Source organism: Callorhinus ursinus, unplaced genomic scaffold (genome assembly GCF_003265705.2).
Source record: "Callorhinus ursinus isolate GAN/ISIS: 27379988/994484 unplaced genomic scaffold, GSC_fseal_2.0 scaffold27, whole genome shotgun sequence".
Lineage (NCBI taxonomy): Eukaryota > Metazoa > Chordata > Mammalia > Carnivora > Otariidae > Callorhinus > Callorhinus ursinus.
In genome coordinates this window covers 20,131,997-20,159,012 of record NW_027397089.1, presented here as the reverse complement: position 1 = coordinate 20,159,012, position 27,016 = coordinate 20,131,997, and the positions used below count along the sequence as shown (strand labels likewise).

The 27,016-nt window shown below is 49.6% G+C and overlaps 2 protein-coding genes across 4 annotated transcripts in view; one reads left to right on the top strand and one right to left on the bottom strand.

Annotated features, from left to right (window-relative positions):
• Positions 1-9,128, top strand: part of FAM234B (family with sequence similarity 234 member B) — a 34,931-nt gene extending 25,803 nt beyond the window's left edge. Inside the window, exons 10-13 of the mRNA XM_025879893.2 lie at positions 1,653-1,808; positions 4,449-4,566; positions 5,239-5,459; positions 6,055-9,128. Of these exons, the coding sequence (XP_025735678.2) occupies positions 1,653-1,808; positions 4,449-4,566; positions 5,239-5,459; positions 6,055-6,060 (501 nt within the window). The 3' untranslated portion in view covers positions 6,061-9,128. The remainder of the gene's footprint in view (positions 1-1,652; positions 1,809-4,448; positions 4,567-5,238; positions 5,460-6,054) is intronic.
• A 144-nt stretch (positions 9,129-9,272) lies between these two features.
• GSG1 (germ cell associated 1) lies at positions 9,273-25,568 on the bottom strand. Of its 3 annotated transcripts, none has more exons than XM_073877951.1 (6): positions 25,336-25,568; positions 15,185-15,503; positions 13,753-13,923; positions 12,808-12,960; positions 12,076-12,187; positions 9,273-9,693 (listed from the first exon to the last, which is right to left on the bottom strand). In XM_073877951.1, the coding sequence occupies exons 2-6, from the start codon at positions 15,501-15,503 to the stop codon at positions 9,348-9,350; spliced, it is 1,101 nt and encodes a 366-aa protein (XP_073734052.1). In that variant the 5' UTR covers positions 25,336-25,568; the 3' UTR covers positions 9,273-9,347. The 3 variants fall into 3 exon arrangements, with proteins under 3 accessions (XP_073734052.1, XP_025735679.1, XP_025735680.1); XM_025879894.2 differs by having other exon boundaries at positions 25,340-25,568; XM_025879895.2 differs by having other exon boundaries at positions 13,876-13,923; positions 25,340-25,568.
• Between the last annotated feature and the right edge of the window lie 1,448 nt (positions 25,569-27,016).

Genomic DNA, 27,016 nt, shown 5'->3' with positions numbered 1-27,016 from the left:
TGTGTGTGTGTGTGTGTGTGTGTGTGTGTGTGTGTGTGTGTGTGTGTAGTGCTTGATAAAGAGCTGAGATGCTGAGGGTTTGGACCTGGAATTTAATCCTGGCTCCACTGCGTATTGGTGGCCTTGGGCAAATTACATAATCTCACCTAACTGTAGATTTTATGTCTATAAAGTGGGGGTGATAATATTACCTGTCTTCATAGGGTTATTATGACAGTTAAATAATGTGTGTGACTGGATACAGTTTTTTAGTGTGGTGTCTCAAGACTTTTCTCTCAAACTACCAAAGGGAATCTTGAACTGCTGGCTTTGGGGAGTCTGTCTCTCCAGGTCTGAGCATGGACACAGAAGGGCCGGACCGAGGGGCTGGAAGAGTAGGGAGGTGGTTGTTGACAGGGGTGCGGGCCTTCTACTTACCCAAGAACAGACACCGAGGAGAGGGGCCGTACAGACAGGGGCTGGGGGTGGGTGGGGAGTTTCTTGTGGATTTGGGCCAAGGAGAGGCTCTAAAAGGATGAAGTGCAAGGTATTTGGGGTGAAAAGGAGATAGAAATGTGGCCAGGGATTATGAGCTCAGTCCCCTTCATTATCCTGTGAGAGGTGCTACAGAGGAATACATTTTCTCTTGGTTTATTTGTTTGCCTGTCTCAATGTGCTCTTTTGGATTTGAGACCAGCCTGGGGCTGAGCTCCGTATGCGTGACACCCAGGAGTCGAACTCATAAAGCCTGTAGCACAGCGCGTGGCGCAGGCATCCACTCAGTCGCTGCCCCCTCAGTGGGCGCTGTGGTCGTGGGAGGGAGGGAGCGGGCCGGAGGCGCTGCTGTGGGCCTCTCATTACAGCGCCCCCCCTCCAAAGGGTTGCCCTCTCTGGAGGAGGACTGCCACAGACACCACACGGTCTTGAGTTCCAGCCTGTCCCGGAGCCTCCATTCCCTCATCTGCAGAATGAGAGGAGGATTGGTTGCTTTATACTGGTCCTGTCCCACTCGAGGATTTGGCAGACCTTTACACTCTACCTTTAGGGCGCCCGGGTGGCTCAGTTGGTTGGGCGACTGCCTTCGGCTCCGGTCGTGGTCCTGGAGTCCTGGGATCGAGTCCCGCGTCAGGCTCCCTGCTTGGCGGGGGGTCTGCTTCTCCCTCTGACCCTCCCCGCTCTTGTGTGCTCTCTCTCTCTCTCTCTCTCTCAAAGGAATAAATAATAAAATATTAAAACAAAATAAACTCTACCTTTAAACTCCCCTTCTATAGACAAGGGCTACAGAAAACCAGGTCTGGTCCCTCGTCGCTGTTTAATGCTCTCTGCATGCCCAGTTTGTTCACATGTAGTGAGGTCAACCTGTTAATATATGTGGTTTTTCATTCTTTTGTGTGTTTTCTTGACCTGCTTCCTTTTTTTTAAGAGAGGGAGTGGGGGCAGGGGCAGAAGGAGAGGGAGCAGGGGGAGGGGCAGAAGGAAAGGAGAGGGAGAGAGAAAATCTTGAGCAGGCTCCATGCCTGGTGCACAGCCCAACGTGGGGCTCCATCTCACAACCCTGAGATCATGACCTGAGGTGAAATCAAGAGCCGGTTGCTGAGCGACTGAGCCACCCATGCGCCCCAGCCTGCTGCCTTTCTGAAGGTGGGCTGTACTCACTGTCTTCTCTCTTGCAGATGATGGTGGTGGATGGGGACTCAGGCTCCATTACCTGGAGTTACAGTGCTCCCTGTCACATGAAAGAGACGCCAACCACGTCAGCAGTTACTTCGGACCAGAAGTCAGTCTTCCTCTTCTGGGCTGAAGGGATGTCAGCTGCATCTCCCAGTTCTGTGAGTGAGCCTGGCGGGCGTGGGGTGGGGGGTCGTTTTGTCGCTTGGTGAGATGACAGCCGCTCTGCGGGGCTGCCTGGGTCTGGAGGGGTTAGTGGAGAAGCCACGCTTCCAAGTAGGTGTGGGTACAGCACAGCAGCAGCCGAGTGCGCAAGGCTGGAACCTGCTTCCTCCTGAGCTCCGCTTGCCCTGGCCTCGCCTTTCAGCCAAGCACTGTGAAAGCTGACAGCAGCCCCTGGCTACAGCTGCCAACGCTGGGAGTCTAGGTGAAACAGAAGTCCTCTCAAGACGCTAGGTCCAAATCTCCAGATGATTCACGTGTGCTGTAGTCAAAGAGAAGTAACTGTGACTCGTCTGGAATGGGCAGAGGAGGTTTCATGGTGGGTGAGGCTGGGCTTCGAGATGAATAAACTGAGTCTGCAGAAACGGTGTGGGGCAGGGATGGCCAGGCAGCTGGAGAGGACGGTGACGGGGCTGAGGTTGAGGGGTCACCTGGGGGAATAATAGGAGAGAAGATCCGATGCCCGGAAGGCAGATTTTCGAAAGTCTCAAATGCTATCCTGCAGTATTTTAATGGGGTTGATGAGGCAGGGCACCACCTAGAAGAGGTGCCTGGGAGTTTTTGGTAAGATCCACCCTGAGTTGGTTCAATGAAACATATCTTTTTTTTTTCTTTTTTAAGATTTTATTTATTTATTTGAGATAGAGAGCGAGCAAGCGATAAAGAGAGGGAGGGAGAGCGCGCAAGAGCGGGGAGGGGCAGAGGGAGAGGGAGGGAGAGAAGCAGGCTCCCCGCGGAGCAGGGAGCCCGACGTGGGGCTCGATCCCGGGACCCCGGGATCATGACCTGAGCTGAAGGCAGACGCTTAACCAACTGAGCCACCCAGGCGCCCCTCAGTGAAACCTATCTTGACCAGCACCTGCTCTGTGCCAGGCACTGTGTTCTCTGTAGGGGACCTAAGGATAGACTGGAAACAGTGCTGGTGCTCTAGCAGAGAAGGCAGATGGTCCCCGGATGCTGGGGGGACCCGGAAGGATGAAGAATCCTGAATTCATCGACCGTGCACTCTTGGACAAGCCACCTAACTTTTCTGAGCCCCGTGCTCTTTATTCATCAATGGAGATGCTAACATATTCCCTCATTTTGAAGATCAGATTTACTCAAAATCTAGATTATAGTCCTAACTCTGCCCTGCCCTAACATGTGCCCACAGATAGTTCACCTGACATGTTAACTTCTGGTTTCCTCACTTAATAAAATGAGGGGATTAGAAGAGGTGACTCTCCAATGTAAGTGTCTATAAATCACCACAAAACAAAGGCATCTTACAGATGCTGTAATTGAAGCACAAATAAGAGGTTTAGGTGGAAGCACAAAGGGAGGGGTACTTTGTTGGGGGCAGCTGGGGAGCTTTTCGTAAAAGAGGCAGCATTCCGGTGTGGGATCTAAGGTCGAGGGTTGTTTTCATGCGTGGAAATGGGCTCCAGAGAATCGTTAGACAGTCTCAGGGGGAAGTAGGGTTGGCAGACGTTAGACGGATCAAAGGTTACAGCCAGACATTCCTGAAGCACGGCCGGCCAGGTGAATGATGGAAGAGGCTGGAAAAGGCAGATTTGGGTTAAATGGTTTAAGGCCTTGGCTTTCAGGCTAAGGAATTTGGGCTCCATTCCGTGGGCAGTGAGGAGGGAGTTTGGCTCTTTGCTTGTCATGTGGACAGAGTCAGAGGTCTGTCCTGTCAGGTTTGTGATCCTGAGGGTATGTGGAAAATGCCCTCCTGTGCTTCGTGCCACGTGGTGGGAGTGTGGCTGCAAGCGTCCTGCCTATGTTTCTTCTCACTTGGTGGACTTCCTATGCTAAGAAAATGGGATTCCCGTTTCCTCCACTAGTGGGGTCCAGGATGGTCCCGGGGTGGGGGAGGTACTTGGGAAGCTTGGTAGAGCAGTCATTTACTAATCCGTATGTGCTATTTGTGTGCTTTAACAACTGCGTGGCCGGGCTGCACACATGTGTGAGAGCCGAACGTCCTCCCTGCACCGCGGTCAGGCTGGCGAAGGCAGTTCCAGTGTGCATTTCTTCTGCTGTCAGGACTCTGGAGACTGCCACTTGGAATTGGAATTTTTGTTGTAGAATTAATGATTTGCCTCTGTCTGGACAGTGTTCGGTTTGTTTCAGGAACTGAGAAGATTTTTGTGATTTTAGCTTGATTCTTGCAATTGCCTTTCATATCCAGTGAGAGATGTCTTTTCATGTATACATTTTGTGTCCACGAAGCCCCACCACGAAGCAAGAGATGACCCAGTGTTCTAATACTCCCACAGGCAGAAGGCTTGGATTCCCCCCCGCCCCCCGCTCACCCAGGGCATGCACATTTCCATTCCTTTTTTCTTCTCATAAGGTAGAAAGCGTTTTCTACTCTAGTGGTTTGAAGAAGTTAGTGATTAGTCTGTTTTGAGTGCTCTGAAATATGTCTCTTGTATATGGGAGTTTCTCTCAAACGCATGCTTGTAGTTGGGGTCAGGTCATAGCATCTGAGAGGAATGAGTAATCACCACGGTCTCCTCTGCCCTTTTCATCGGAGGCCTGTCACATGTGGGAATGCAGAGTTACCTACATTCTTCCCTTTTGCTTCTCATTGTCAGGATGTCATCCCAGGAACTGGGCCACCCAGCCTTCACCACCTTTACCTCCTGCATCCAGCATTCCCCTCCATCCTTCTGGATCTGGCCAATGCCACGGGCACAGTGATGGCTTCCGAGGGTAAGTCCTAGTGATGGTAGGGGCTGCGTACAGATGAGGGGAGAAGGTGTGCTGGCTGTGTGTGTGAGGATACCCTTGTCTCACCGAGGGAGGGACGTGTGCCTTCAAACAACAGCAGGGGGGTGGGGACATTGAGCCCTTCCCAGGCATCCTGCAGAATCCTCTGACTGGATCTGAGTTGTTTTTCAATATTAGCGTAAAACATTATTCAGTGGGCATTAAATAGTGGTAATTAGGAATTGAGACCCTTTTTATTACAACACCTGTTTTAAGGATAAGAGACAAGTGCTGGCGAGGCAGATAGCTTCTGTGACCGCGTACTGACAGTCTAGGAAGTCTCAGAAGTTCTAGTCCTCTATGCTCACTTTTTGTCCAGTTATCCCCACGGTTGGCATATCCTTGTCTCCTGATTTGGGGCTTTCTTAGAAACAGCTTCAGAAAAGGAAAGGTCTAAAGACCGAGGGGAATGTGCTGCTTGGCCGGCATCCTGTCATTCCCCACTATGCACCCACTGTCTAGCTCGGTGCCAGGCATTTATTAGGTGCTCAATAAACTTCGTGTACGAATTAATGAGTAAATGAATGAATGAAGCTCGTTGCTAAGTCAAGCCACTCTCCTGTTGGCAGAAATTTTCTGTCCTCGTTAATTGCTCTTGTTTTTGTCCTTCCTCAGTTGGAATTAACGACCTCTGGAAAGATGCCTTTTATGTTACCAGGACAACAGGGCCAAGCTCTGAAGGCCATCCGGCACCCCTGGTGGTTAGCAAGCTTAGTCTGCGGTGGGCACTGATGGAAGGCCAGGTGGTGCAGCTCGAGGACACCACCCCCAAAATCGGCCGTGGGGAGCTTCGAAGATCCCTCTCTAGGATAAAGTTTGTTGATCCTCCCCACCAGGTGACTCTCTTCTGAAAGATATATTTGATTACTACTAAGGGTTTGGGGCAAAGGCTACCAACTCCAGCTTTGTTCTCTAGAAAGTAGCGGGGAGTAGGAACCTTCTTGATTAGCTGGGTGTCAAGAACGTTGTTCGAGAGCAGCTCTATTTTCTTAGGGTGCTTTCTGACCATTCAGAAATGGTACTCAGTTGTTTTTAGCTGGGAATGGTACCATCGCCCTTAGGGGACACTTGGAAATGTGGGGTCATGGTGTCTATTTATCTCAGGGACTGAGGGGGTGGATACGACCGGTATTTTCTGGGGAGGGGCTAGTGATGCTAACATCGTGCAACACTTGTGAAAGTTACATACTCCAAAGGATTATCTTGCTCAAAATGCTAACCTCCCAGCCCTCAAATACTGTGGTCTAGTTCAATGTTCAAGAGTTTGTCATGGAAAAAACAAAGTTCCTGGATCTTTCTGGCAGGACTTACGAACTATCAGGGCTAGACAAAAGGACAGAAGAGCAGAGAAATAGCCTAACCTTTGGGTTTCCTCCATTTCTCTGTCATGAAAAGAATGAAACTCACTGATACCTGCACTCTTTCCCCTAGATATAGTCTGAGGAATCTTCCATCTCAGAAGAAGTGAACAGAGTGGTACCATCTCTCTCCCAGCAGCATCACGTCAGTTCTTTGGAGAGAAGGAAGACTTCAACCTCACTTCACCGGCTCTGCGTGATTGTCACAAAGCACTCTGAGGGCGCATTCTCGGATGACAGCACCATCCGTTTGGCTGGGGTGTCTGACCTACCTTCCCAGTCCCTGCATTAACCCCCTCTAGGCACTCCACGGATAGTTTGGAAATGTGACTCTCACGGTGTATTTTTTGTGTGTCTAATTTATAAACTCCTGCTGGGAAATTCCGGTGAGGTTCTTCCCTGGAACATTTTGTTTTGCGTTACGCCACCTGTGTGTATGTGTTGGTATTGGGATGACATAAGTTTCTCGATCTGTTCTAAGCTCTAGGGGCCCAGTTTCTTGTCCTTCTGAGATAACACTCGGCTGGTTTGAGACTTAGGACTTCCAGTGCCCTGCCTCTGATCGGGGCCACTGGTCCTTTCCCTCCGTGTTCTCTCACCGCCTGTACCTTGGCTTCTTCCCACCCTAGTGGCAGGGAGACACAGACAGTGGGAGGCCGAGGGAGCCATCCTTGCATTCCCATCTTTTATCTTCCATAGCCTCCCGCCTCCCGAACTTTCCATCTCTACACACCCGGTGACCATGAGCACCACCACATTCCTGTCGGAAGGGGAGCAAGAGCATCAGAGTTTGTGAGCAGCCTCTGTGGGGTCCGTGTGGCATTGCGGGGCCCTGATGGGCCTGGCCAGCATGGCCTTTTCCCCGCAGTAACTTCTGAAGCGCTCGTGGGCGCGCTGCCCTGGCTCTGTGAAGTCAGGAACCGTTCAGCCAGGTCGCTTATCCCGGCCTCATCTCCACTCTGCTCTCTTGGTCTCCTGGCATCTCCTGTGGGCTGTCCTCCATCCTGCCTCTCATTTGCCCTCTTTTATTCAGAGGTGTTTTTGCTTTGCTTGCATGAGAGCAAAGCTGTTTCTGGATTTTTATTCCTGCTCCTTGAGTCCCATATGCAGCCATTTTGCCTGCACATCTCCTTCCTTGTAGAGCCTTGGAAAACACTGTACTTTGAGAAAATTCCTGTGTAATTACTCTAACTTTTATAATTGGTTAAGTTCTTTAGAATTATCTCCAGTGCTTACTTCTCCCTTCTTCCATAAATGTTGCTTCTAATAAGTTCTCTCCTAAACTTCTAGGTCATTGTTTTTATAGCAGAAAATCCCATGTTAGCTGGTGGAGAACTGCTTTTCTTCTTGAATAATTTTGATAGGTCTTACTCGAGTGCAACTCAGGTTCTGTCTTTACTTGGGCTTGTATCTTTTTAGCTTGGATTAATAAAGGGAGTCCAGAAAAATTTAGAGATTACAGAAATTTAGGGATCCCAGATTTGAAGGGATGTGTATTACTTGCCCAGTGGTAGGCATTGTGACATAACATATTGGTAGCAATAGCAGATTGGCCTGCCAGGTTTCTGGGCACCCCCTTGCCTTAAGATCCTGAAAGCAAATTTGGTTTCAACACTTTGGGAGACTTTGTAAACTTGGGGGAACAATTAGAGGATAGGGATGATTTTAGATTCACTTCTAGAGTTTGAATCTGCTTGGGTAGAAGAGCCTAGGATCTTGTTTAGCCTAGTAGAGGATTCTAAGGACTAATTTATAGTTGACTGAAGAGCTAAAACTTGACTTGTGGTCCTGTGGCCTGGGCTGAGCCATCTACGTCTCACCCTCATTCTTCACCATGTTGAGGCTTTCTGGGAAAGCCACTTTAGGTGGAGGAGTAAAATGCAAAGTCGTTTACCAAGGGCCTGGTCTTGTGGGGGGCGGGGGTATCTTTTTGGGTAGAAGATGGTGTCTATACCGGGTGAGTCCCAGAAATGAGAGGAAGCTAGAAGAGCATCAGTCCCTAAATTCTTCATGGTGTGTTTACAAACTAACTTACCATAGATTGTTTTGACTCTGAGAAGTTTGAATCCATTTTTGCCAGACACGGGACAGGCTCTGGGTTTCTCCTCCCTCCCGCAGCCAGGGCCGAGGGTTGCGGAAGCTTCCTCTGTCCAGCGTGGGTGCTAGCCTGTCAGGTGTGTCCTGACACTTCCTTCTCCTTGTAGGCACCCACCCAGCCGGACCTCTAAGATAGGAAGAGCTCCTTCCTTTCCCCACTCAAGCAAGGCCAGTGTGACTGCCACTTAGGGATCGCAGTGACTTGTGCAGGTATAAGGGTCTTCCTTCTCCCAAGCTCTCCTCCGTGCTATCCTTAGAGCCCCTTGCACCCTAGACAGCATCCCCCCCACCCCCCAGATGCTCTCTACGCCCCCTCCCAGTCAGGGATGCTGATACCAACCCCCTTGAATGTGAATTGCTACTTTTATTGTCCATACTACAGAAGAGCCAGCTGGTATATTGTCAGGAAGCACTATTTAAAATGTGAATTGTTGGAGAACAAATAAATACTATGTATAGGAAACACACTGTGTGTCATTCTCATTCTTCTTAGCCATCGCCATGGTTTGTTTTCCCTTATGGAAAAGAGGAAGAACAGGTGGGTGGGTGAGTTGGGGATCCAGAGGGGAGTGTATGCTGTGGCCTTGTTCACTGCAGAAGTGTCCCTTACCGTAAATCCCCTATGAATAACTACAGTGGACCTGTCCCTGCATGCTGTGGGGGCCTTCTCGTGTATACTAGTCCCCTGGTGGCTTCTAGATTAATATTTAAACTTCCACTGGGTCCCTACCATGTGGGTGTGGGACACTGTGATGGGCAGTGTGGAGGGTATCTGTCCTACATGCCCAAGGTCCCAGGAAGGCCTCTTTGTCTTCCATTCTATGACTTCCAGGAAAAGTCAAGTGCACCAGGGAAGGCTGAGCCACCGTGGACGACTGTTGAGTTGCCTGCCTGCATGCCTCCAAATCCCAGATAGAGGGCCAGATGGAGAAGCCCCTAAAGGGCAGGAACTGGATTTTACTTCTCTTTTTCGTCTCCACTGCTGAGCCCGGAGCCTGGCACACAACAAGCCATCTGTAAAGGAGAGAGGGTGACTCTGAACACGGGAGAGGGGTGTGGTGAAACGAGACATGGGAAGGGAAGGAAAGCGCTGGGAAGGAAGAGGGGCAGTGGCGCCCTGGCATGCACCCCTTTGGACTTGCACTTTAGATACACTTGTCCCGAACTTGTGAAAACCATGCTCGAGAAACAGACTCTGGCTTCAGTACCTGTTGATAGCAAATGAACATGGAAGGTTGGGTTCCGCCTGCCCTCTAAATCTGACTACTTCTAACACAGTTCTTCCTCTACGGATGACCCAGCCACCTCTTCCTTTAGCCTCTGGCTGGGTTCTTGCTGAAATCCCTTGTGGTGTAGCCCCGAGTAGAGGTCAGCTCCTTCAGAGACTGAGCGGACGGGCTGAGGGTGGCGCTGGTGGTAGCTGGTCAGAGGGCCCCCCGTGGGGGCTGCACAGGACGGCTGCTCAAGGAAGCACTGGTGATGGTGCGGCAGGCAACTCAGCTTTCCTTTGAAGCTCCTACTGTGCTTGCACTTGAACTGCAGCACCAGCTGGGTGTATGTGTTTAAGGTGGTGACCGCCGATGCCATGCAGCAGGTGAAGGAAAGCCAGGCCGTGCTAGGGATGAACAGAAAAAAAATGGGACGGTCAGAATCTGACCTACGTACAGGCTTGAGAGAAAAATATGATCCCTTCCTACTAGTAGACTAGGCTGATGCCCCTTAGGGATTCAAGGACCGGCGTGTGTTCCCTTCCGCCGTGCTGCGGGGAAAGCACTGTGGGCCAGAGGCCTGAATTTGGTCTGGCTTAGTAGGGTATGTTCTGAATGGTTTGTAGTCAAAGAGAATGACTCTTGTAGTGTTGCACGTCAGACCAGGAGTTTAACAGACTGGGTTTCACTGGATCGATTAGCTGTCAGAGCTGTGCGCTTTTATTCCTGGTGTGCCTTTGCTGCGTACATAGAACACGCACACACTCACACGCAACTTTCTGGACTATGGTTTCCCCACCTGCAGTTACCCTTTTGATCTCCCAAGATTCACAGACCGATAGCTCAGCTGTATAGAGTGGACGTAGCCCAATGCAGCACCCCACACCCCCCCCCCCCCCCCCCGCCCCCCCGCCCCCCCCACGCCCCCCCCCCCCCCCCCCCCCCCCACCCCCCCCACACCCCACCCTCACACCCCCCCACACTCCCACACCCACCCCACACCCCTCACCCCACATCCACCCAACACAAACACACACCCAACACGCACACACACCCCACACACGCACGCACACACACACACCCAGCACACACACACGCACACACACACACCCTGCCCAAGATTTTCCTTCACTCAGATCAGATGCTAGGAGCGATCATTTCTCTTCCATCTTCTTTTGTTTTGAGTTTTTTTTAGCTATCTTAGGGGCCACAAAGTTGAGCCTCTGCATGTCGTTCGGTCAGGCAACACTCACTACAAACCTGGAGGTATTATACATTATACCAGTGGAATTTGCCTCTTGGGAAAACAGTGCAGCTCTTGGCTTACAGGAGTTTATAATGGATGGAAGAGAAGCTGGAGACTTAAGAGAAGCTGGATGGATTCAACAAAGAAAAAAAAACAACCAACCACCAGGGAACTATATCAAACGCATTCCTAAAATCTTGGGAAGTCAACCCCTAAATCTCCCCATGATTCTGGGAAGCCCAGGAAACAGGAAGTTGTGTGAGGTTAGTGAGGAATTTCATGAGGTCAGGTGATGGGTAAAGCCAGGCCACACGGTGGCGCTGCGTGTTCCTATCTGCCGCCCCTGACAGACTCAGCCGACTTAGGCTGGGGATGCTGCAGATGGGAGTGGGGTAGCCTGAGCTCTGCAGGTGTCATGCCAACAAGGGCTTAAAGACAGACAAAAGGTGCAAAACCATGTGTCTGGAACATAAGCTCTGGGGGCTGGTTTTGGAATAGCCCAAAGACGCACGAATCCAATAGCACATGTTCTATCATGAGAGAAGGGGATAGGATCTCCTAACAGGCATGGATAGGCTTCCAGATTGCCTCCGTCAGCATGGAAACTCGAGCCCAGTGCCGTGTGTTTTCAGCACTGTTAAAGTACTTAGCACTGACTCCAGCCCATAATGCAGGCCCAAGGTAGCACCTGCGCGGTGAACAGAGCGTGTTCCTCGGGGGAGGAAGTGAGGAACTCTTAAAACAGAGGGGGTATTTGCTTCCAATGTGTTTGTCATGGTTGCTGCTTCTCTCTTCTTAAGAGAAATCAAAAATAACTGACCCCTTAGTTCTTTAAGGGTTAGGGAATGACTGGTAGGGAGGTTCTATTTCTCACACAATGGGGTGGAATAGAGCAGAAGTAGGAAGAAGTGACTCTGTTACAGGAGAAGAGTCCGCCATTCACAGGGGATGGAATTCAAACCAAATCTCAAGGCTAATCCTTCATTTCTCGGCCCTCCAATACCTTGAATCATAAAACGTATAAAATACAGAGCATTGGCGCCTGAGTGGCTTAGTCGTTGGATATCTGCCTTCGGCTCAGGTCGTGATCCCAGGGTCCTGGGATCGAGCCCCACATCGGGCTCCCTGCTCGGCGGGGAGTCTGCTTCTCCCTCTCCCACTCCCCCTGCTTGTGTTCCCTCTCTCGCTATCTCTGTCTCTGTCAAATAAATAAATAAAATCTTAAAAAGAAATAAATAAAATACAGAGCATCACTTGCATAAGCCACACAAAATCAGTCTCATTTCCCAAGGGAACACGCAACAGCTGTATCATTAGGAAAACTGGACAAAGCAAGCTGGAAGAATCCTCTCTGTGCCTCCACAGGAGGTGGGGAAAGAACAGGGGTGGCCTGATGGTCCAGCTCTCTGGTCAACAGACTCCTGGGATGAGGGATGAAGAGAAGACAGAAGGACACCCGAGCAGGCATCTAGTTGAGGGCAGCACATCTAATGCAGGTTGGCTGGGGAGGGCCTAGAAGGTTCAGGAGATGGTAAGCACTTACTAGAAGGCCCAGCCATAATTCCAAGCATGTGGCCTCCAGTCTTCTGGACCCAAGTTGGCAGTTGCCTGGAAGACTTGTGAATACATCATATGGGCCACCATCCCCAGGAGGCCTGCAGAGGGAACAGGAAGGCGGTGCCCTTAGAGAGAGGCTGGATTTGCCAGCTACAGGGAGTATGAGTTTGGAGCAACCTCCTCATTTTGCATCAGGAACAGCCTACGGGGAGATGCTCCATTACTCATCTGCCCCCCACATTTCTGGGAACACTGATCTGTGACGGGGGCTTCTCCTTGAACTTTGCAAAAGGTTGCCCCAGGCTTTAGGTGGCGAGGTATGGAAAAAGTTTCTGAGTCAATGCTGCACTTAGGGCCTTTTACTTCTTCCCACCCATGCCCTCAACACGAGCTTTATTCTTGATCTATCTTTATATCTGCATCTCTTACTCCTACTTGATCCGACGGAGTCTTGAAAAGCTGTGTGTAAATGCAACTGAAAAGTAAGCCAAACTGTATTTCACATACTGAGAAAACTTGCAAATAAAAAGAACCTAGAGAGAAATCATTTTGCCAAGTACATAATGATCTAATAGAAGATTTCATTCCAACTCCAAGACGCCTGCAACGTCTCTCATCCCTCCATTCTTGACCCTGCCTCTGGACAGACACACGCGCCCACCAGAGGCGCTCCAAGGTGGCGAGGCCCCCCACCCACTCCAGCCTGGGCGGCACGCACCCGACAGGATGGAGGAAAGGGCAGCGAAGGCGCTCAGCTTGAGCCCACAGCCCGGGTTCCCGGTGAACAGCAGGTCCGTTAGTAGCAAGAGGAAGCTGACGAATTCAAGTCCGATGGACGAGAAGTGGGCTCCCAGGGATAACCATAGGATCTCTGTTAGAAACCAGATGAAGAAAATAAAATTCAAGTATAAAGAAAAAGAGAAAAAAGAAAAAAGAAACCAGAGGAAGAAGAGCCCTCACTCTGACATGTTCCAGGACGGAACCCACGGAGCCCGGCAGAAGGGAAAGCCTCTCGGAGTCAGAGAAGGGGAGAAGGGGACAGAGTTGGCACCAGCTGGGAGCTTTCCCTACTTTGGGTCCTTTGCTGTCGCCCCTGGGCTCGCTGCTAGCTGCTCGGCACCCGATAAGTAATCAAGTAAACCTGATTGACTGGAAATACCGTCAGGGCGATTCAGGAAGAAATCAGCTGTCACCAAATCTTGCAGGGGCATGACTTTGCTGTGGGTCATTTTTGTTCCCTTTTTCCTTATTGAATTTTGGAGCAATCACTTCTGTTTCTTTCTCCCTCCCTTTCCAGTTTCACTCCCTTCTATTAAAAAATATATATATATTATTTAAAAAATACGTACATACTGGAGGGGAAAAAAACACCTCTAAGCTTTTCCTTTTCTTTTCATTTTTTCCTCTAAGCTTTTCAACATGGTTACTTGGCAACGCGAGGAGGTTAGAGCTGTTGGTGGTTTTCTATTTGTGAACTTTATTTGTCCCTGCTGTCCCTTGTTTGCATTCCTGCATATGAATGAGAGGCAGCTCTGGAGGGAATGTGGGTCACCCCAGGGGCTCAGAAGAAGGGAAAAGAAGATCACAGAACAGTGTAGAGAGCATTGTTGGGCCAGAGGGGTCCAAGTCAATGGCGGCTAAATTGGTGATCAAACCCACATACTTGCCACAAGCCCCAAGGGAGGGTGGGGGAGGAAAGCCTTCTCCATCAACCGCTTCCCTCCAAATCGGAGAGTGGGGTGACGTGGGCCTTGCAACGTGGCAAACTCCAGTAGTCCTTTCTCACCTCTCTGGGTTGGTGGTGTGAGTTCATTGAAAGTTCGGCACCTCTCCCCTGAAACACAGATAAGGTATGACTTCAGGGGCAGATGAAAACGTTCCCCCCCCCCAACCCCGCACCGTCCCACACCTGGCGCCACCCCCTCCCTTGGCTCGGACCAGTGCCTGCCCAGCATGCGGCAGGTAGGCACTAGACGCCTCTCTCTGAAAGCAGGAAAGAAGGGCTCATGGATGGACAGATGGATGCATGACGTAGGCAAGAATCACTCAGGATCCATTTCTCCGTCCCCAGTGCCTGACAGTGAAGAAGAGGACGTGAGCCTGAGAGCGCTTCCGCGGGGAAATGTTCCCACTTCTCAGGTCACGGAGGGTTAACAAGCCTAATGTTAACCAGCACCTTTTGCTGCCACCGTACCCCTGGTCTGAATGGCTCGCAATTGTTTCCGGGGCTGGGATCAGAGCTGTGCTAAACGCCACGTTAATAACACACATAAACACACACACATACATTTATAATCCTCTTCCATCTCCTTTTTCCCTTGGCCCAAATCGGGAGAAATAGGTTAATTGTACTGGATTCTGGGCTTTAGGAAAACGTCACTACCAGGTGATGTCTGATGCTTTGAGCAGGGAGGAGGGCTGTCCCTAGGCCAGCTGGTCCTAAGCCAAGGAACACAAGTTAAGGAATGCACAGTGACACAGGACCCCGCTTTGCCAGTACGTGCCGAGCTGCAGGAGACCTGGGAGGTCAAGGGTGGCCTTCTTCCGCCTAGTTACCCTCCTGCGGCTTCAGTTCCCCTACCTTGTAAATTGTAATGGTGATAGAGCAAGAAAACCCTGTTGGTGGGGTGGGGGAGGAAGGGGCTTCACAGGTGATCCACTCGGACCCTTTCATCTCACCAGGGAGAAAATCAAGGTCTGTAGAGAGGAAGCTGCGCAGCTGAGGTCACAGCTGGGCAGAGCCAGGGCATTTTCTCTAAGAATCCTCTCTCCTCATTTTGGCTCCAAACAGCAATCCTAACTCGCTAGAGGGGGAGTTCTCATGATGTTACAAGTCGAAATGAGACCCTTTAAGGATGGTGCGATTTTAAACCCGCATGGCTGCTAGACAGGAGGTTTGGAAAAGCCAGATGGACTTCTGGGTCTTATTAAAAGGGAGTCCTAGGGAGAAGGGACGGGATACAGAGGTGGGAGATGCTGAGCCTGGGGGTGAGGCCCGGTGGGGTGCGGGGAGTGCTGTATACTTCCCACTGGCTCTCTGCCCGTGTTAAGTTCCCTGGGGGAAAGAAAGCGGGCAGCTGGACTGGGGAACCTACCTCGTTCTTCCACAGTTTCCTCACAGGATAGCCACATGCCACTCCAGAAGGAATGGAAGGAGAAGGTGTCATCCCCAGCCTCCCAGCTGTATTGCACCACCTCCTGGGATGATGCGTTGGTGCTGCTCCCATCCAAGGGCACCGGCACGTCCAAGCACTCGGTTGCCAGACCTTTTCCGCACACGGGCTTGGGCACCTTCTGTGTGCCCACAAACCAGCTGTTGCTGAGCAGGGATGTTGTGGAGAGGCTGAGTGATAGCATGTTGAGGAGGGCAGATAGGAATGTCCGTTGGCCAGAGGAGCCCTTCGGGAGTTCCATCTGTAACAGACCAATACACGCGGAGAGCGTGATTTCAGAACCTCCTTGGAGATCTGGATACCCTTCCCTGCGGCTCCCTGAGCTCAAGCCACGCTCCTCCATGGTGACGCACCCCCCTCCGCCCCCCGCCAGCCCCGGGAGCTTTCTCCAAGGAGCCTCGCGTGTGGAGGCTTAGCTTCAGGAATGGCCTGGAGTAGGCACACCATGGTGATGATGTTTATTTAAGCTGGACCTCATTCTACTCAAATGCTTATTGAGGATGATCTGAATAAGTACCCGATAATAGCCTCAGGCGGAATGTGATTAAGCCACGGAGCTAGTGTATATCAAGTTGAGTACAAGAATTGGAGCCACCCTAATGCGCTTACCGGTCATTATTTTTGGTTTTGTCTTCAGCGAAAGGTAGTAGCGCTGATTTGCTGAGGTATTTGCTGTTGTAACAACGCAAGTTTTTTGGGTGTCCTCTTCTCTGTATCACAGACTCCTCCGAGAGGAGAGTAAAGGAGGATATGGCCTATCAGTCAATATTAAACTGGATCACCCCGGGGCGGAGGAGCAGCAAGGATTAGGGCTTTCAGGATTAAAGAAGGCAGTGGACCTACTGGGATGTGGGGTTGTTGAAACCCTTGGAGGGGAGACGAGGCTGTAGGTTCTGAGAGAGGTGGTGATCTGGGTCCAGCTTTCAGACACTACCACAGAGAGGGCAGAATCTCAAATGGGAGGTGGCTGTGTGGCGCCCATGTAGACGGGACACCAAATGTCGTGGTCACGGAGAGGGACCTGGAGGGGCATCTCCACTGCTTGATGCAGCTGTGGTGATGATTCACAGGGGGGACAGTGTGGCTCTGGCTGGAGCCCCCGACCTCCCCATCATTTTTAGCCCAAGAGAAGAGGAGAGCCAGCTGAAGAATGACCAATATTAGATGTTTCAACCTTGGTGAGTGGTGGCTTGGACCCCAACTGAGCTGTACAAAAATAAAGAAATCTGCCAGGTCTTGCACTTTGTGTTATGGAGCAGTTTATGCTGTTACATTAATACGTACTGAAGGGAAAAGAAACCCATATTTAGTTGCTGACAGACGCTTCTTAAAGTAAACCATCTTGAGCTTTCCAGGGGATCTCTCATATCAGAATTAATCAGACCTAAATCTGCTTAGCTTAAGAAACATAAATAAAACCATAGCTAAATGGGACAGGCCCATAAATCTGCTTAACATTTTCTACATCTAACGGGGAACTTTATCTTAGAAATATAGCAGCTTGTTCTCCAGAATTTCCAGGAACTAAAACAGTACATACCACAGACAAAGTGCAGATTATTTATGGCCATAAGAAATATACAAGGTTCATATGCATATAAAAATCAATATATAGGACATATGATAAAACAACTTCTAGAAAGCAATCTGCTAATACGATTTTTTAAAAAGCACTCAACAAATTAAATCCACCAAAATTGTCAGTCTGTGCAGGACTCTGGGTGACCTTGGTAAAGACAAAACCACAGCCTCTGGAGTGAAGAAAGAGCTTCTATTACCCGGTATGGAAGTCACACACTGCCCCTGTCCGCCCGAAAGAATGTTTCCATCTTGCTTTTAGTTGTGAAAATCCTATTGGTTTTAGCCATTGTTCCATTACTATAAGTTATTCTTTCTAATTATTTTCATATCCATTGCTTGAACAGGAAATGGACTTCCAGGTAAAACATCTTCAATAATCATTCTGTATAAAGATTGAACTAATGATTTAGGCAATTCTACATTTCAACAACTTCATTTTCCATCTAATACAGGTTGGAAATTTGTCTATCACAGATTTTTTACTCTACCCTCAATTCGTTTCAAGTTATGCATATTTATAAGTTATTCTGCAGATTATTCACAGATAAGAATAAGGAACCCCGCACCAAGGTGATAACCAATTTAAAGAAGAAGCGATTTGAGAAACAAAGGATGAAAAAGAGCTTGGAATGAAGCTCAAAGAGGCTGCTTCCAGGAGTGTCCAACCAAGGGCAGACACAAGGAGCCTCATTCAAGAATTATCTTGACAATTGAATGGGAATTCATTCAAGAGCCTTTTCAAGAATCATCTTCAACACTTACAGTACTGTGCCCTTCATCATGTGTTTTATTTCTCCCTAAACATGCCTTTTCTCTCCAGGATCCAGATAGCCTGTTGAATGGCAAGACCAAGTCTAATTTTGCAATGATCTCTTTAAGGAGATCATGGAGAAGTAGCAGCCATAAGAAAAGTTGTATCTTTGCCTATGCTGACAAGCCCTATACCAAGGTGACTCTTTACTCTCTAGAAAAGTGACAGAGAGTGGCTTCCCAGACACTCCAAGCTCAGAACGATAGGAAATGCATAGGTGCCAAAATGTCACTAATTCTTCCATCAACATAGGTTAACAGACAAACACAGAGTTAACAAAGACAACAAATTGATGAGACAGGCACAGCTCTTAATCAGGTGCAAAATAGCTATGCAATGTGTGTTCTGAGCAGTCAGAGAGGGAAGCTGGTTACCTTGGCCGTGGTCAGCGTCTTGCAGCTCGTCAGGAAGGACCATAGGATGACATCTGCGCCCCAAATCCCCTTGGTTTAATGTTGACAGAGTGAAACTGCCTTCCCACTCCCCCGCCTCCCTTCCTGTCCCTCCTCTTCTATCTCCTATTTTTTTGGAGTGCCTCATGATTAAATGCTGCCTTGCAGGGAACTTGGGCATTTAATAATTGACAATGCGATCATGGCCCAGCTGTTCTGGAAGATTACACAGGAGAGCTTGCCAATGGGTATCAGGGATTAAACACAAAGAAGCAAGGACCTGCATTCACAGGGGGAAGTTTCTCTAAAAAGTTAAGTGAAGATTCAGTTTTCACCTAACTGCCATTCCCTAGGAAGCTGGTGTGAATGGCTTGGGCTTGATTTTATGGCAGATACGGAAAATATTACAGGGTTACCATTACTACAAGAGTTCCCATTCCTTTGTGTAGGGGTTTCCATTCCCCCTCCTTTTTTTTTTTTTTTTTTAAAGATTTTTAAATTTATTCGTTTGAGAGAGTGAGCGAGAGAGGACAAGCCAGGGGGTGGAGCAGGGAGCCTGATGTGGGGCTCGATCCCAGGACCCCGGGATCATGACCTGAGCCGAAGGCAAGGCAGATGCTTAACAGACTGAGCCACCCAGGCGCCCCTTCATCCTTTTAATAGGCTGTTATCTGCAGTGTCAAGCCTCATAGAGCCATGGGTTTGAAATTGCTTCCTTGTGTCATGGGTGGTCTCCACCTTCCAGTTAGCATCGTAAGGATTATTATTATTATTTTTTAAAGATTTTATTTATTTATTTGATAGAGACAGAGACAGCGAGAGAGGGAACACAAGCAGGGGTAGAGAGAGAGGGAGAAGTAGGCTCCCCGCTGAGCAGGGAGCCCGATGCGGGGCTCAATCCCAGGACCCCAGGATCATGACCTGAGCCGAAGGCAGACGCTTAACGACTGAGCCACCCAGGCGCCCCAGCATCGTAAGGATTATTAACAACGTCCCTCCAACGGAATACTGAGAGGGTCCTCCGTGCCTCTGGAAGAAGGATGTTCTTCCTTGTACCTGGAATGTCTTCAGTCTCTCTTTATCTGGTGATCTGCCTCTCATCAACACAAGTGTAAAAGTCACTCATCCTTTGAAAATGTTTCTTTTCTCCCAGAGAACAATTCTCTCTTCTCTGTCCTTCCATACTGGACCCCTCTCGTAATACTTTCTATATTTCATGATAGTTGTCTGGATTGTAAGTCCTCAGAGGCCCCTCCTTTATTGGAGCAGCCGTTCTCAGTTCCGCGACTGAGCATCAGAACAGTCTCTGAAACTTTGGAAAATATTCAGATTCCTGGGCCCCGCCCTGAGATTCCACCGTAGGGGTGAGTCCCGGGAATCTGTAATTTTAGAAAGCTCTTCGTAGATAGCCAGGGATGGACTTCTGGTTTCCGGTTCCGCATGTAAAGAGCTTGGAAGTTGCCACTTCACCTTAACAAGTAAGAAGCTGAACAAACTGGAAAATATGGAGCCAGAGAATTAATCAAGTATGACCTGTTTGACTCACGTGGGGCTTACGTTGAATGAAACCCTCATATTCTGCCCCGGCCCTCCCCCACCTGGAATATTCCAGATTTGCCACCAACCAAGTCGTGGTTTTCGCATTCTGTATTTGTGCAGTTAGTTGGGGGAACGAAAGGCGGGCTCCCCTCGGAGGGAATTAGTCCACGTTCTAGCCGGAGGAGTCTCTCTGGCTCTTACTTCCTACTTTTCTAGGACTGACGTGTCCGCACATTTGACACACATGTGCTTATGCGCAGGCGTGATTCCCGTTATCACCCGAACGACCCTTATTCATCCGGACAGAGCTGGGAGCTGGAATTTGGTGGTCACGTTTCACGTTGGAATTGGCTGTCGGTTTCCTGGCTACAGCTTTTGTCCTGACGCTGGGTGGCGCTATCGCCTTACATTTTTTTCCCCTCTTCGGGCGCATGCTGCCCCCACCCGTCCGCAAATGTGGGTGCAGGTGGTGGCTCCTCCCCGTGGGATGGCTCTTTTTTCTTCCTCCGGCCTCCTCCCCACTCACACATCTATAGAACGCCTTGTGTCAGCCCTACGGAATTCAGGGCTCGGAATGAACTCTGGGAGCATCCAGCCGCTCCCTCGAGGACATCTTGTAGGATTATTTCCTGTAGCACATTTTTCGTGACCGGTTCCAGTTTTCAGTGACTCATGGATCCTTAAATACTTCCCTTGGGAAATACAACTCCACGGTATCAGAAAATAGAGTCAGCCAATGCTTCCTGAGGGGTTCTGTGCACATTTTTCTTTATTGAATCGTATCCTCATTCCCTTTCCACCCCACAACAGTGAACAATTCTTTTCCCTTCTCTGTGCTTACACCCTTCAAATACTTGCAGACACTTCTCATATCCCGCTTGAGTCACCGTTTGGCACAGTCTGATGTCTTTGGTTTTTATTGCCTCTGCTCATAAACCGCACCCCCTGTGCCTTAATAGGCTGAAATTTGCCTTCTCGGGGGGAAAGGGGGATGGGAGCGGCAGAGTCTTGAGGTTATGTGAGGAGGCCTGGAGGTAGATTGAAAGTGAAGCAGCTTTGGGGTCTCTCTCACTGACTCGGACCCCTTCCAAGAACCCTTACATACTCATCACTTTGGATTAGCGTGTTCTTTTTTATTTTTTTTTTTTTTTTTTTTTTTTCATTTATTTGACAGAGAGAGACACAGCGAGAGAGGGAACACAAGCAGGGGGAGCAGCAGACAGAGGGAGAAGCAGGCTCTTGGCCGAGCAGGGAGCCCGATGTGGAGCAGGGAGCCCGATGTGGGGCTCGATCCCAGCACCCTGGGATCGTGACCTGAGCCGAAGGCAGGCGCTTAACGACTGAGCCACCCAGGCGCCCTGTATTAGTTTTCTTAAAGAGAGCCTCCGAAGTTGTATTATTTGAGGCCTCTCCAAAGCCTGAATCTATCCCTTCAGAAGCCATGCGTTTTGCATAGCTGGGCTGGCTGGCTGGCTATTAGCCATGATCCATCTTGAGGACACCCCCTGTCCCCATGGACCCTATGCCACAATGTCTAATTTCTTTTTTTGACGAAACATGAGTTTCTCTGCCTGGCATCCCACTCACTTCCTCTCGTTATAATTTAGGTATGTTTATATTTTTTCCTTCTTCTCTTTCCTCCCTTAGAACAGAAAAAGTCATTGCTAGTCAATGCAACATGAATATAATTAGGTTGGGCTCAGAAGCTCATGACTCAGGCCAGACACAAAGATTCCGTATCTCAAAACAGTATTTAACTTTGGTATGCGGGACTGTTACCATGTCAGGATGATTCCCTGCCCCCTGGACATATATGTGACTCAGCGTTTCTGACATCACAAAGCCAAGGCCTGGGACTAACCTGTGCTTGCTAGGGTCCTCAGTGACTATAGCCTGCACTGTACCAGACCATATTTACTAAGTATACACAAAGAGAAACAGTGGTCTTGGGACACCCACACAAAGTCTGTAAACAGGAATCCAATTTATTACTTTGTGAATACACGGTAGATTAGACGTGATTAAAACAATGGGTTAGAATGCCCAGCCAGAGCAGATTGTGTGGCATAGCCCTTGCCTCATGGCAAAGCCTGGGGCGAAGGGATTTGGGGTTTGTTAGTTTGTTTGTTTTTTTCCCCATTATCAATAGAGGCATCTTCTCCTAAAATAGGTTCATTTGCAGCTCCTCCCCACCCCCACCCAGCAGTAGTATCTTTGTCCTTTGCCCCGAAGTCAGATTTCTGACCCATGCCTCATAACTAATTCCTTTCTGTTACTCAGCACTCAAAAAGCTGGAGTGGGACGTGAATGATTCTGCTGTCACTGGCTCTGATCTACAGGCCCCTGTTCTTTGTTCCTGCATGTTCCACTGTGTGCCTTTCTCATGCAGCCCAGAACACGCAGGCTTGACTTCAAGTTGCTAGCTATAGGAGCAGCTGTGTTTTGTTCATGGTTGATCTGCAGAGCCTAGCACTTTCGAACATGCAGAAATGAGTGAATGAAGTTTGTAATGGAAACCAGGCTCAGAATACAATTAAGAAGCCTATGAGTGAAGAGAAGATATGAATAGAGAAAAGTGTCCAGTCTTCTATTGTTAAAGGACGCACGAATTCTCCTGATTCACACACCTAAGAGCAGCAAGAAGTAGAAGGTAGAAGGTCCGCAGATCCACAGACACACCCGTGTGCCTTTCTACACAGATGCACATCGAACAGATCCTCTGCCAATACATTTCCTCCCACCTGTGGAAACATTCCTGTTTTTTTGATGAGCGAAACCCAGAAAACAGCAATGATCTCATGAACGAGTATTATCTTTAGTTCACAGAGACCAGGGTACAAACAGATTGCTTAAAAGCCAGTGACAGATTGCAAATGCCATGTTCCTTTCCCAAGCTCCAGGATTCCCTACTGATTAGAACCCTTTGGATGACGTATCTCGAACCATCTGAGATTTTCCAGCTCCACAATTTTTGCTTCAGTTCCTCATGTTTGACTCATTCACTGATGAAGATACGGAAGGTCTTCACACATTCTGATCTTCCTTCCAGTCCGGAGGGGTACAGTAATGCCACAAAAATGCCCATGCTGAGTGTCCAAAATATTAACACCAGTATAGGACACTCAGCTCTGGGATTTCTGGGCTTTCAGGTTAACCTCCACCGCAACAGTGTTTCATGTCCACAGTGCCCCCAAACAGGGGCGTGTAGAATAAGAACGACTCCTTTCTTTCTAACTTGGGTCAGGAGTTCTGGGAACACTTCTACTTCTGTTCCGCGGGAAGGACTGAAGAAAAGCACTTTGGGGCCTCTCCTCTCTGTCGCCTTTCCCTTTCCGCTGTTAGTGGAATTGTTAGAGGGCTTTTGCTAATGCAGGCATTTCCAGGAGAGGAAGCCGCCTTTCTTCCCTGCCCCAAGCAGCTGGAGTGAATCAGAGGGGCAGCCACATCTGCACATCCTGTGGGGCAATCGCTCACGCGCGGGTGACCGAGCCCTCGGGGCCTGCTGGGGCTGGGGGATCTTGGGGACCGCGCGGGGCGGGGCGGGGCGGGGCGGGGGGTGCCTAACGGGAGCTCTCGCCTCTCCAGGGGTGCTCAGGGCGCCGAGCTGGGCTGCCCCATTTCCATTCCGCGTGCGCCCCGCCCACCCCGTTCCTTCTTTTCCTGCTCTCTCCCCCCTCTCCCTCCCCGACTGTCACGGTGCCCGAGCCCAGCCGAGTCCCCGCCGGCTCCCCTCGGCCCTCTCCCTCCGTGAGTAACACGCCCGCCCCGGGTTTACTACGGCGCCCCGGTCGCCTAGCAGCGGGCGCGCGTTGCCACGGCGACGGGCGCGGAGCGTGTTTGGAATTGTTTGGCGAGGCCCCGCCCCAGGGGCCCCGCGCCTGGGACTACGCGAGCGGGTGGGGCCGGGCGTGGGGCCCTTGGCTTCCTCTCCCGGCTCTGGCGTCCGCTGAGAGCCGCGGCCCGGGGGCCCTCCCGAGAGAAAGAGCCGGCCGGAGGGAGGCCGAGCCCCAGGGCCGGGGCCTGATGGCCGTCTGCCCTGGCGAGGCTTGGCAGAGGGAGGGCAGAGACGAGTCGGTCATCTGATCAGCTCCTCACACCTAGCGAGGGTCAGGAGGTGCGGGTTGCCCTGGAACCCAAAAGTCAGGCATTTCCCAGCCCCGCCCTTCCCCTAAAGGTGCAGATCCCTGTTCTGGTCCAAGTCTTTGCCTCGTTTCCTGGCTCCAAGAGAGAAATCCAGAGACCACGAATCCTCAACTGATCTGGGTTCTAGTCCCAACTCCACCCACGCCTGGACTGATTTTGGCCAAGTTACGTAACTTACCTGAGTGATTCAGAAGTAAATTAGGAGAAAGAGTAGTCCTTCACAGTTTTGCTGTGAAGACCAAGAGGCAGCGGGGAAAGTGTAAAGGAAGTGGGGGGGGGGCGGCGAAGGGAATGGGCCGTGTTCCAGACACCTTGCTAGGCTCTTCAGGCAATCCTCACAATCAGCCTGAGGGAGGGGTGGTGACTCCGTTCTAGAGGGAGCACTTGACTTGCTCAAGGCCACAAGGCTCATAAATGGTGGAGTCTATATTCAGAACCTCTTGATTCATCCCCAGGCTGCCAATCAGGAAAGGGGAGGTGCACACACTTCAGCAAAAGGCAGGGATTGCAGGTCAGATTATGGAAACTCACACGGAACGGCGCAATGGATTAAGTGTGTTTTATACTTCAGATATATACTGATAAACCCTCCCATATTCCCTCTGTTTCTCCTCCTAAATCAATAATAAAAAAATAAAATTTACTATGCTTGGCTTTTTCTGTCATGTTCTTACCCATTTCTGTGGGTTCTCCTATTTACGATCTATTCACTGTGGGTGCTATCCTGTCTCCTGTGATCCCTAGCATCCAGACAACGAACAGCACACCACGTGTGTGCGTGAGTGCGTGCTTGTGTGTTTTATTTCCCTGCCTAATTGTAAGCTTCATTTTTCTCTCCTGAGAAAGGCAAGAAGTGCGAGAAATGAACAACATTTGCTTTTCTAGTAACCCTTGGGGCTGAAAGTCGGCCGTTCTCAACTATCTCATGACACGCAAGTCATTTCCAGATGTGGAAACATCTTTTGCTGACTGAGGGTCTTTCTGGATCTGGAAGGATCCCTGCAGATTCTCCCAGATTCTCTGAGACCAGAAAGAGGAACTAGCACAACCAAGGTTGTTGTCCTCCTTAGTTCCAGTAGATTCCGGATCAGAGTGGCTACCGGCAGGACCGTGGGGGGTGCCTCACCTTTCTCTGGCAGAGAACTTAATATCTGCTCTTTCAGTTCATTAGAGTCATACACAGCTCTGGGGTTGCCCCTGCCACTGGGCCTTTTTACCAGGAACCAGATTTTGGCAACAGGAATCATACAGATGGGAGGGGAAAAAGGAGAACTAGAGGGCTCTAAGCAGTCCTGGGAGCAGCAGGGAAAAGTCAAGTGAAGAGGCAAAGGAGGAGGAAATGAAAGGTTAGTGGAAGAAGCTGAAAACAGAAGGTCGAGGTTTGGACATCACCAGGTTTATCAATAAAAATGGGGCTTGAGGAACCGATTTCTATTTCCTTTTGTATAATCCTACAGTGTGTTCTCTAGTTCCGAACCGTGAACATGTGAAATAAAGCGGTGCATTTGTATAACCTGTATTACAAATCTAACATTGTATGCCTGAAACCAGTATTACACCGTGTGTTCACTGGAATGTCACTAAAAACTTAAAAAAAAGTGGCATACCTACCTTCTGGGTGAGACAAACATTTTGAGTCAGTTGAGAGGGATTGCTCATTCACTTTTCAAGCTCTGAGACAAAGGTGTTTCAGTTCCTCTTCTGCTCAGTCTTGGCTCGTTGCGTGGAATGTGTATCTGGTTGGAAGATGAATCAGGCCCCCTCTTGCCAGCAGAGGGGTGAGGTGCTATGAGGTGGGCTGGGGAAGATGGAAAAGGATATCCTGCAGCCAGGACACCAGTTTGGGCGGGGCTGGCTGATGCAAGAGGTTTTTCTCTATGACATCACAGTGGTGGGCAGGGATCTCTCTGCCGCCCCCACACACCCCCGCCACCTTGGGTACCCCCGCCCTGGGGTACCTAGCAGAGGCCTGGATGTCTTCTGAGTCATCCGAATCAGAGGTTCTGTTACTGTGTAAGAACCTCCGGGCATCCTTGTAAGCGAGCAGATTCTGAGGGTTTGGGTTAGCTCCCACATGATGCTGCCCAGACCACACGCAGTGGTGAAGCTCTAGACCAGGGCTGCCAAAGAGAAATACAATATGAGCCATACATGTGATTTAAAGTTTTCCAGTAGCCACATTTAAAAAAGTAAAATGGACACACGCGTCGCAGTACAACAGTGCTATCTTACGTAGTGGTATAATTCAAGTAAAATGTAGTCCTCCTCAAAACAATAAAGTTGACTTCAATGGACGAATTGCTGACACTGCTTCCACTTTTAAAATTTAAATGAAAGTGAAATAAAATGAGAAATCCAGCTCCTTAATTGCGTTAGCCGTGTAAGGGCTCAATAACCACGTGTGGCTCGTAGCTACTGTATTGGATAACACAGCTCTAGAGCGTTCCCAGAAAAGGCCACAATGTACAGAAATCACCATTCTAAAGGACCAGTATCTGGAAATCTAGCTGATGTTCACAAACTTAATTTTAATAATATGTAATGAGGACTTGGGAGCTATTAACACTGAGATGTAACTCTGAGGCTTAAAGAGAGGGGTGGTGTCTTCTCCAGTATTCCAGCTAAGAGTCTGGCTGGGGGCTTTCTGTCCTGTGAGACATGTCACCCGGAGTATACCCCTGAGCTTAGCCTGGGTGCTCCTCACTGGGATTCCATCTTCCTCTTTGCCATCCCACCTAAATCCTCTATGACCTTTAGGACGCATGACTCCAGTCTCAGTTCAGCCCAGAGTCTTCCCTTGTGATTCTAGCTCTTACCTCTCTCTCTTCCCTTTGAGCTTGCGTAGCATGTATGGTCTGGCTCTGCAACGGGGAGCTTCTTACTAGGTAAGATACCTAAGTAAACGTCTAGGAGAGGACATCAGATCTAAAATGACCTATCACTAACTTGAACAGGAGGAATTAACATGCTTTGTTCTTGGCGTGTTCCAACTTGATCAGATATCAGCTCTCTCTAATTTGCAAATTTAATGTAACCCTAACACAGATACCAATGAATATTTTTAAAGAGCACGACAAGCTGATAGTAAAGTTCATTTCAGAAAACACATGCACAAGACTAGCCAGGAAATACTGGGAAGAAGGATCTCTGAGAGAGGACCAGCCCTAACAGATATTAAAGCAGGCTACAGGCCTCTACAGGGGACACAATAGGGAGCTGGGGCATGACTAGACCAACAACCAATGGAATAGAAGTCCAGAAATACACACAGCTATACAGAGACATCCA

What these genes read in the sequence shown, in the direction of transcription:
- GSG1 (XM_025879894.2), bottom strand. Translation starts at nt 25,387, where the DNA reads ATGAGCAATCCCTCTCAACTGACTCAAAATGTTTGTCTCACCCAGAAG. An exon ending in ATGTTTGTCTCACCCAGAAG is followed by an intron (nt 15,504 to 25,339) that starts GTAGGTATGCCA and finishes GGTCTGTTACAG; the next exon opens with ATGGAACTCCCGAAGGGCTC. An exon ending in CCTTTCCTCCATCCTGTCGG is followed by an intron (nt 12,188 to 12,807) that starts GTGCGTGCCGCC and finishes TTCCCTCTGCAG; the next exon opens with GCCTCCTGGGGATGGTGGCC.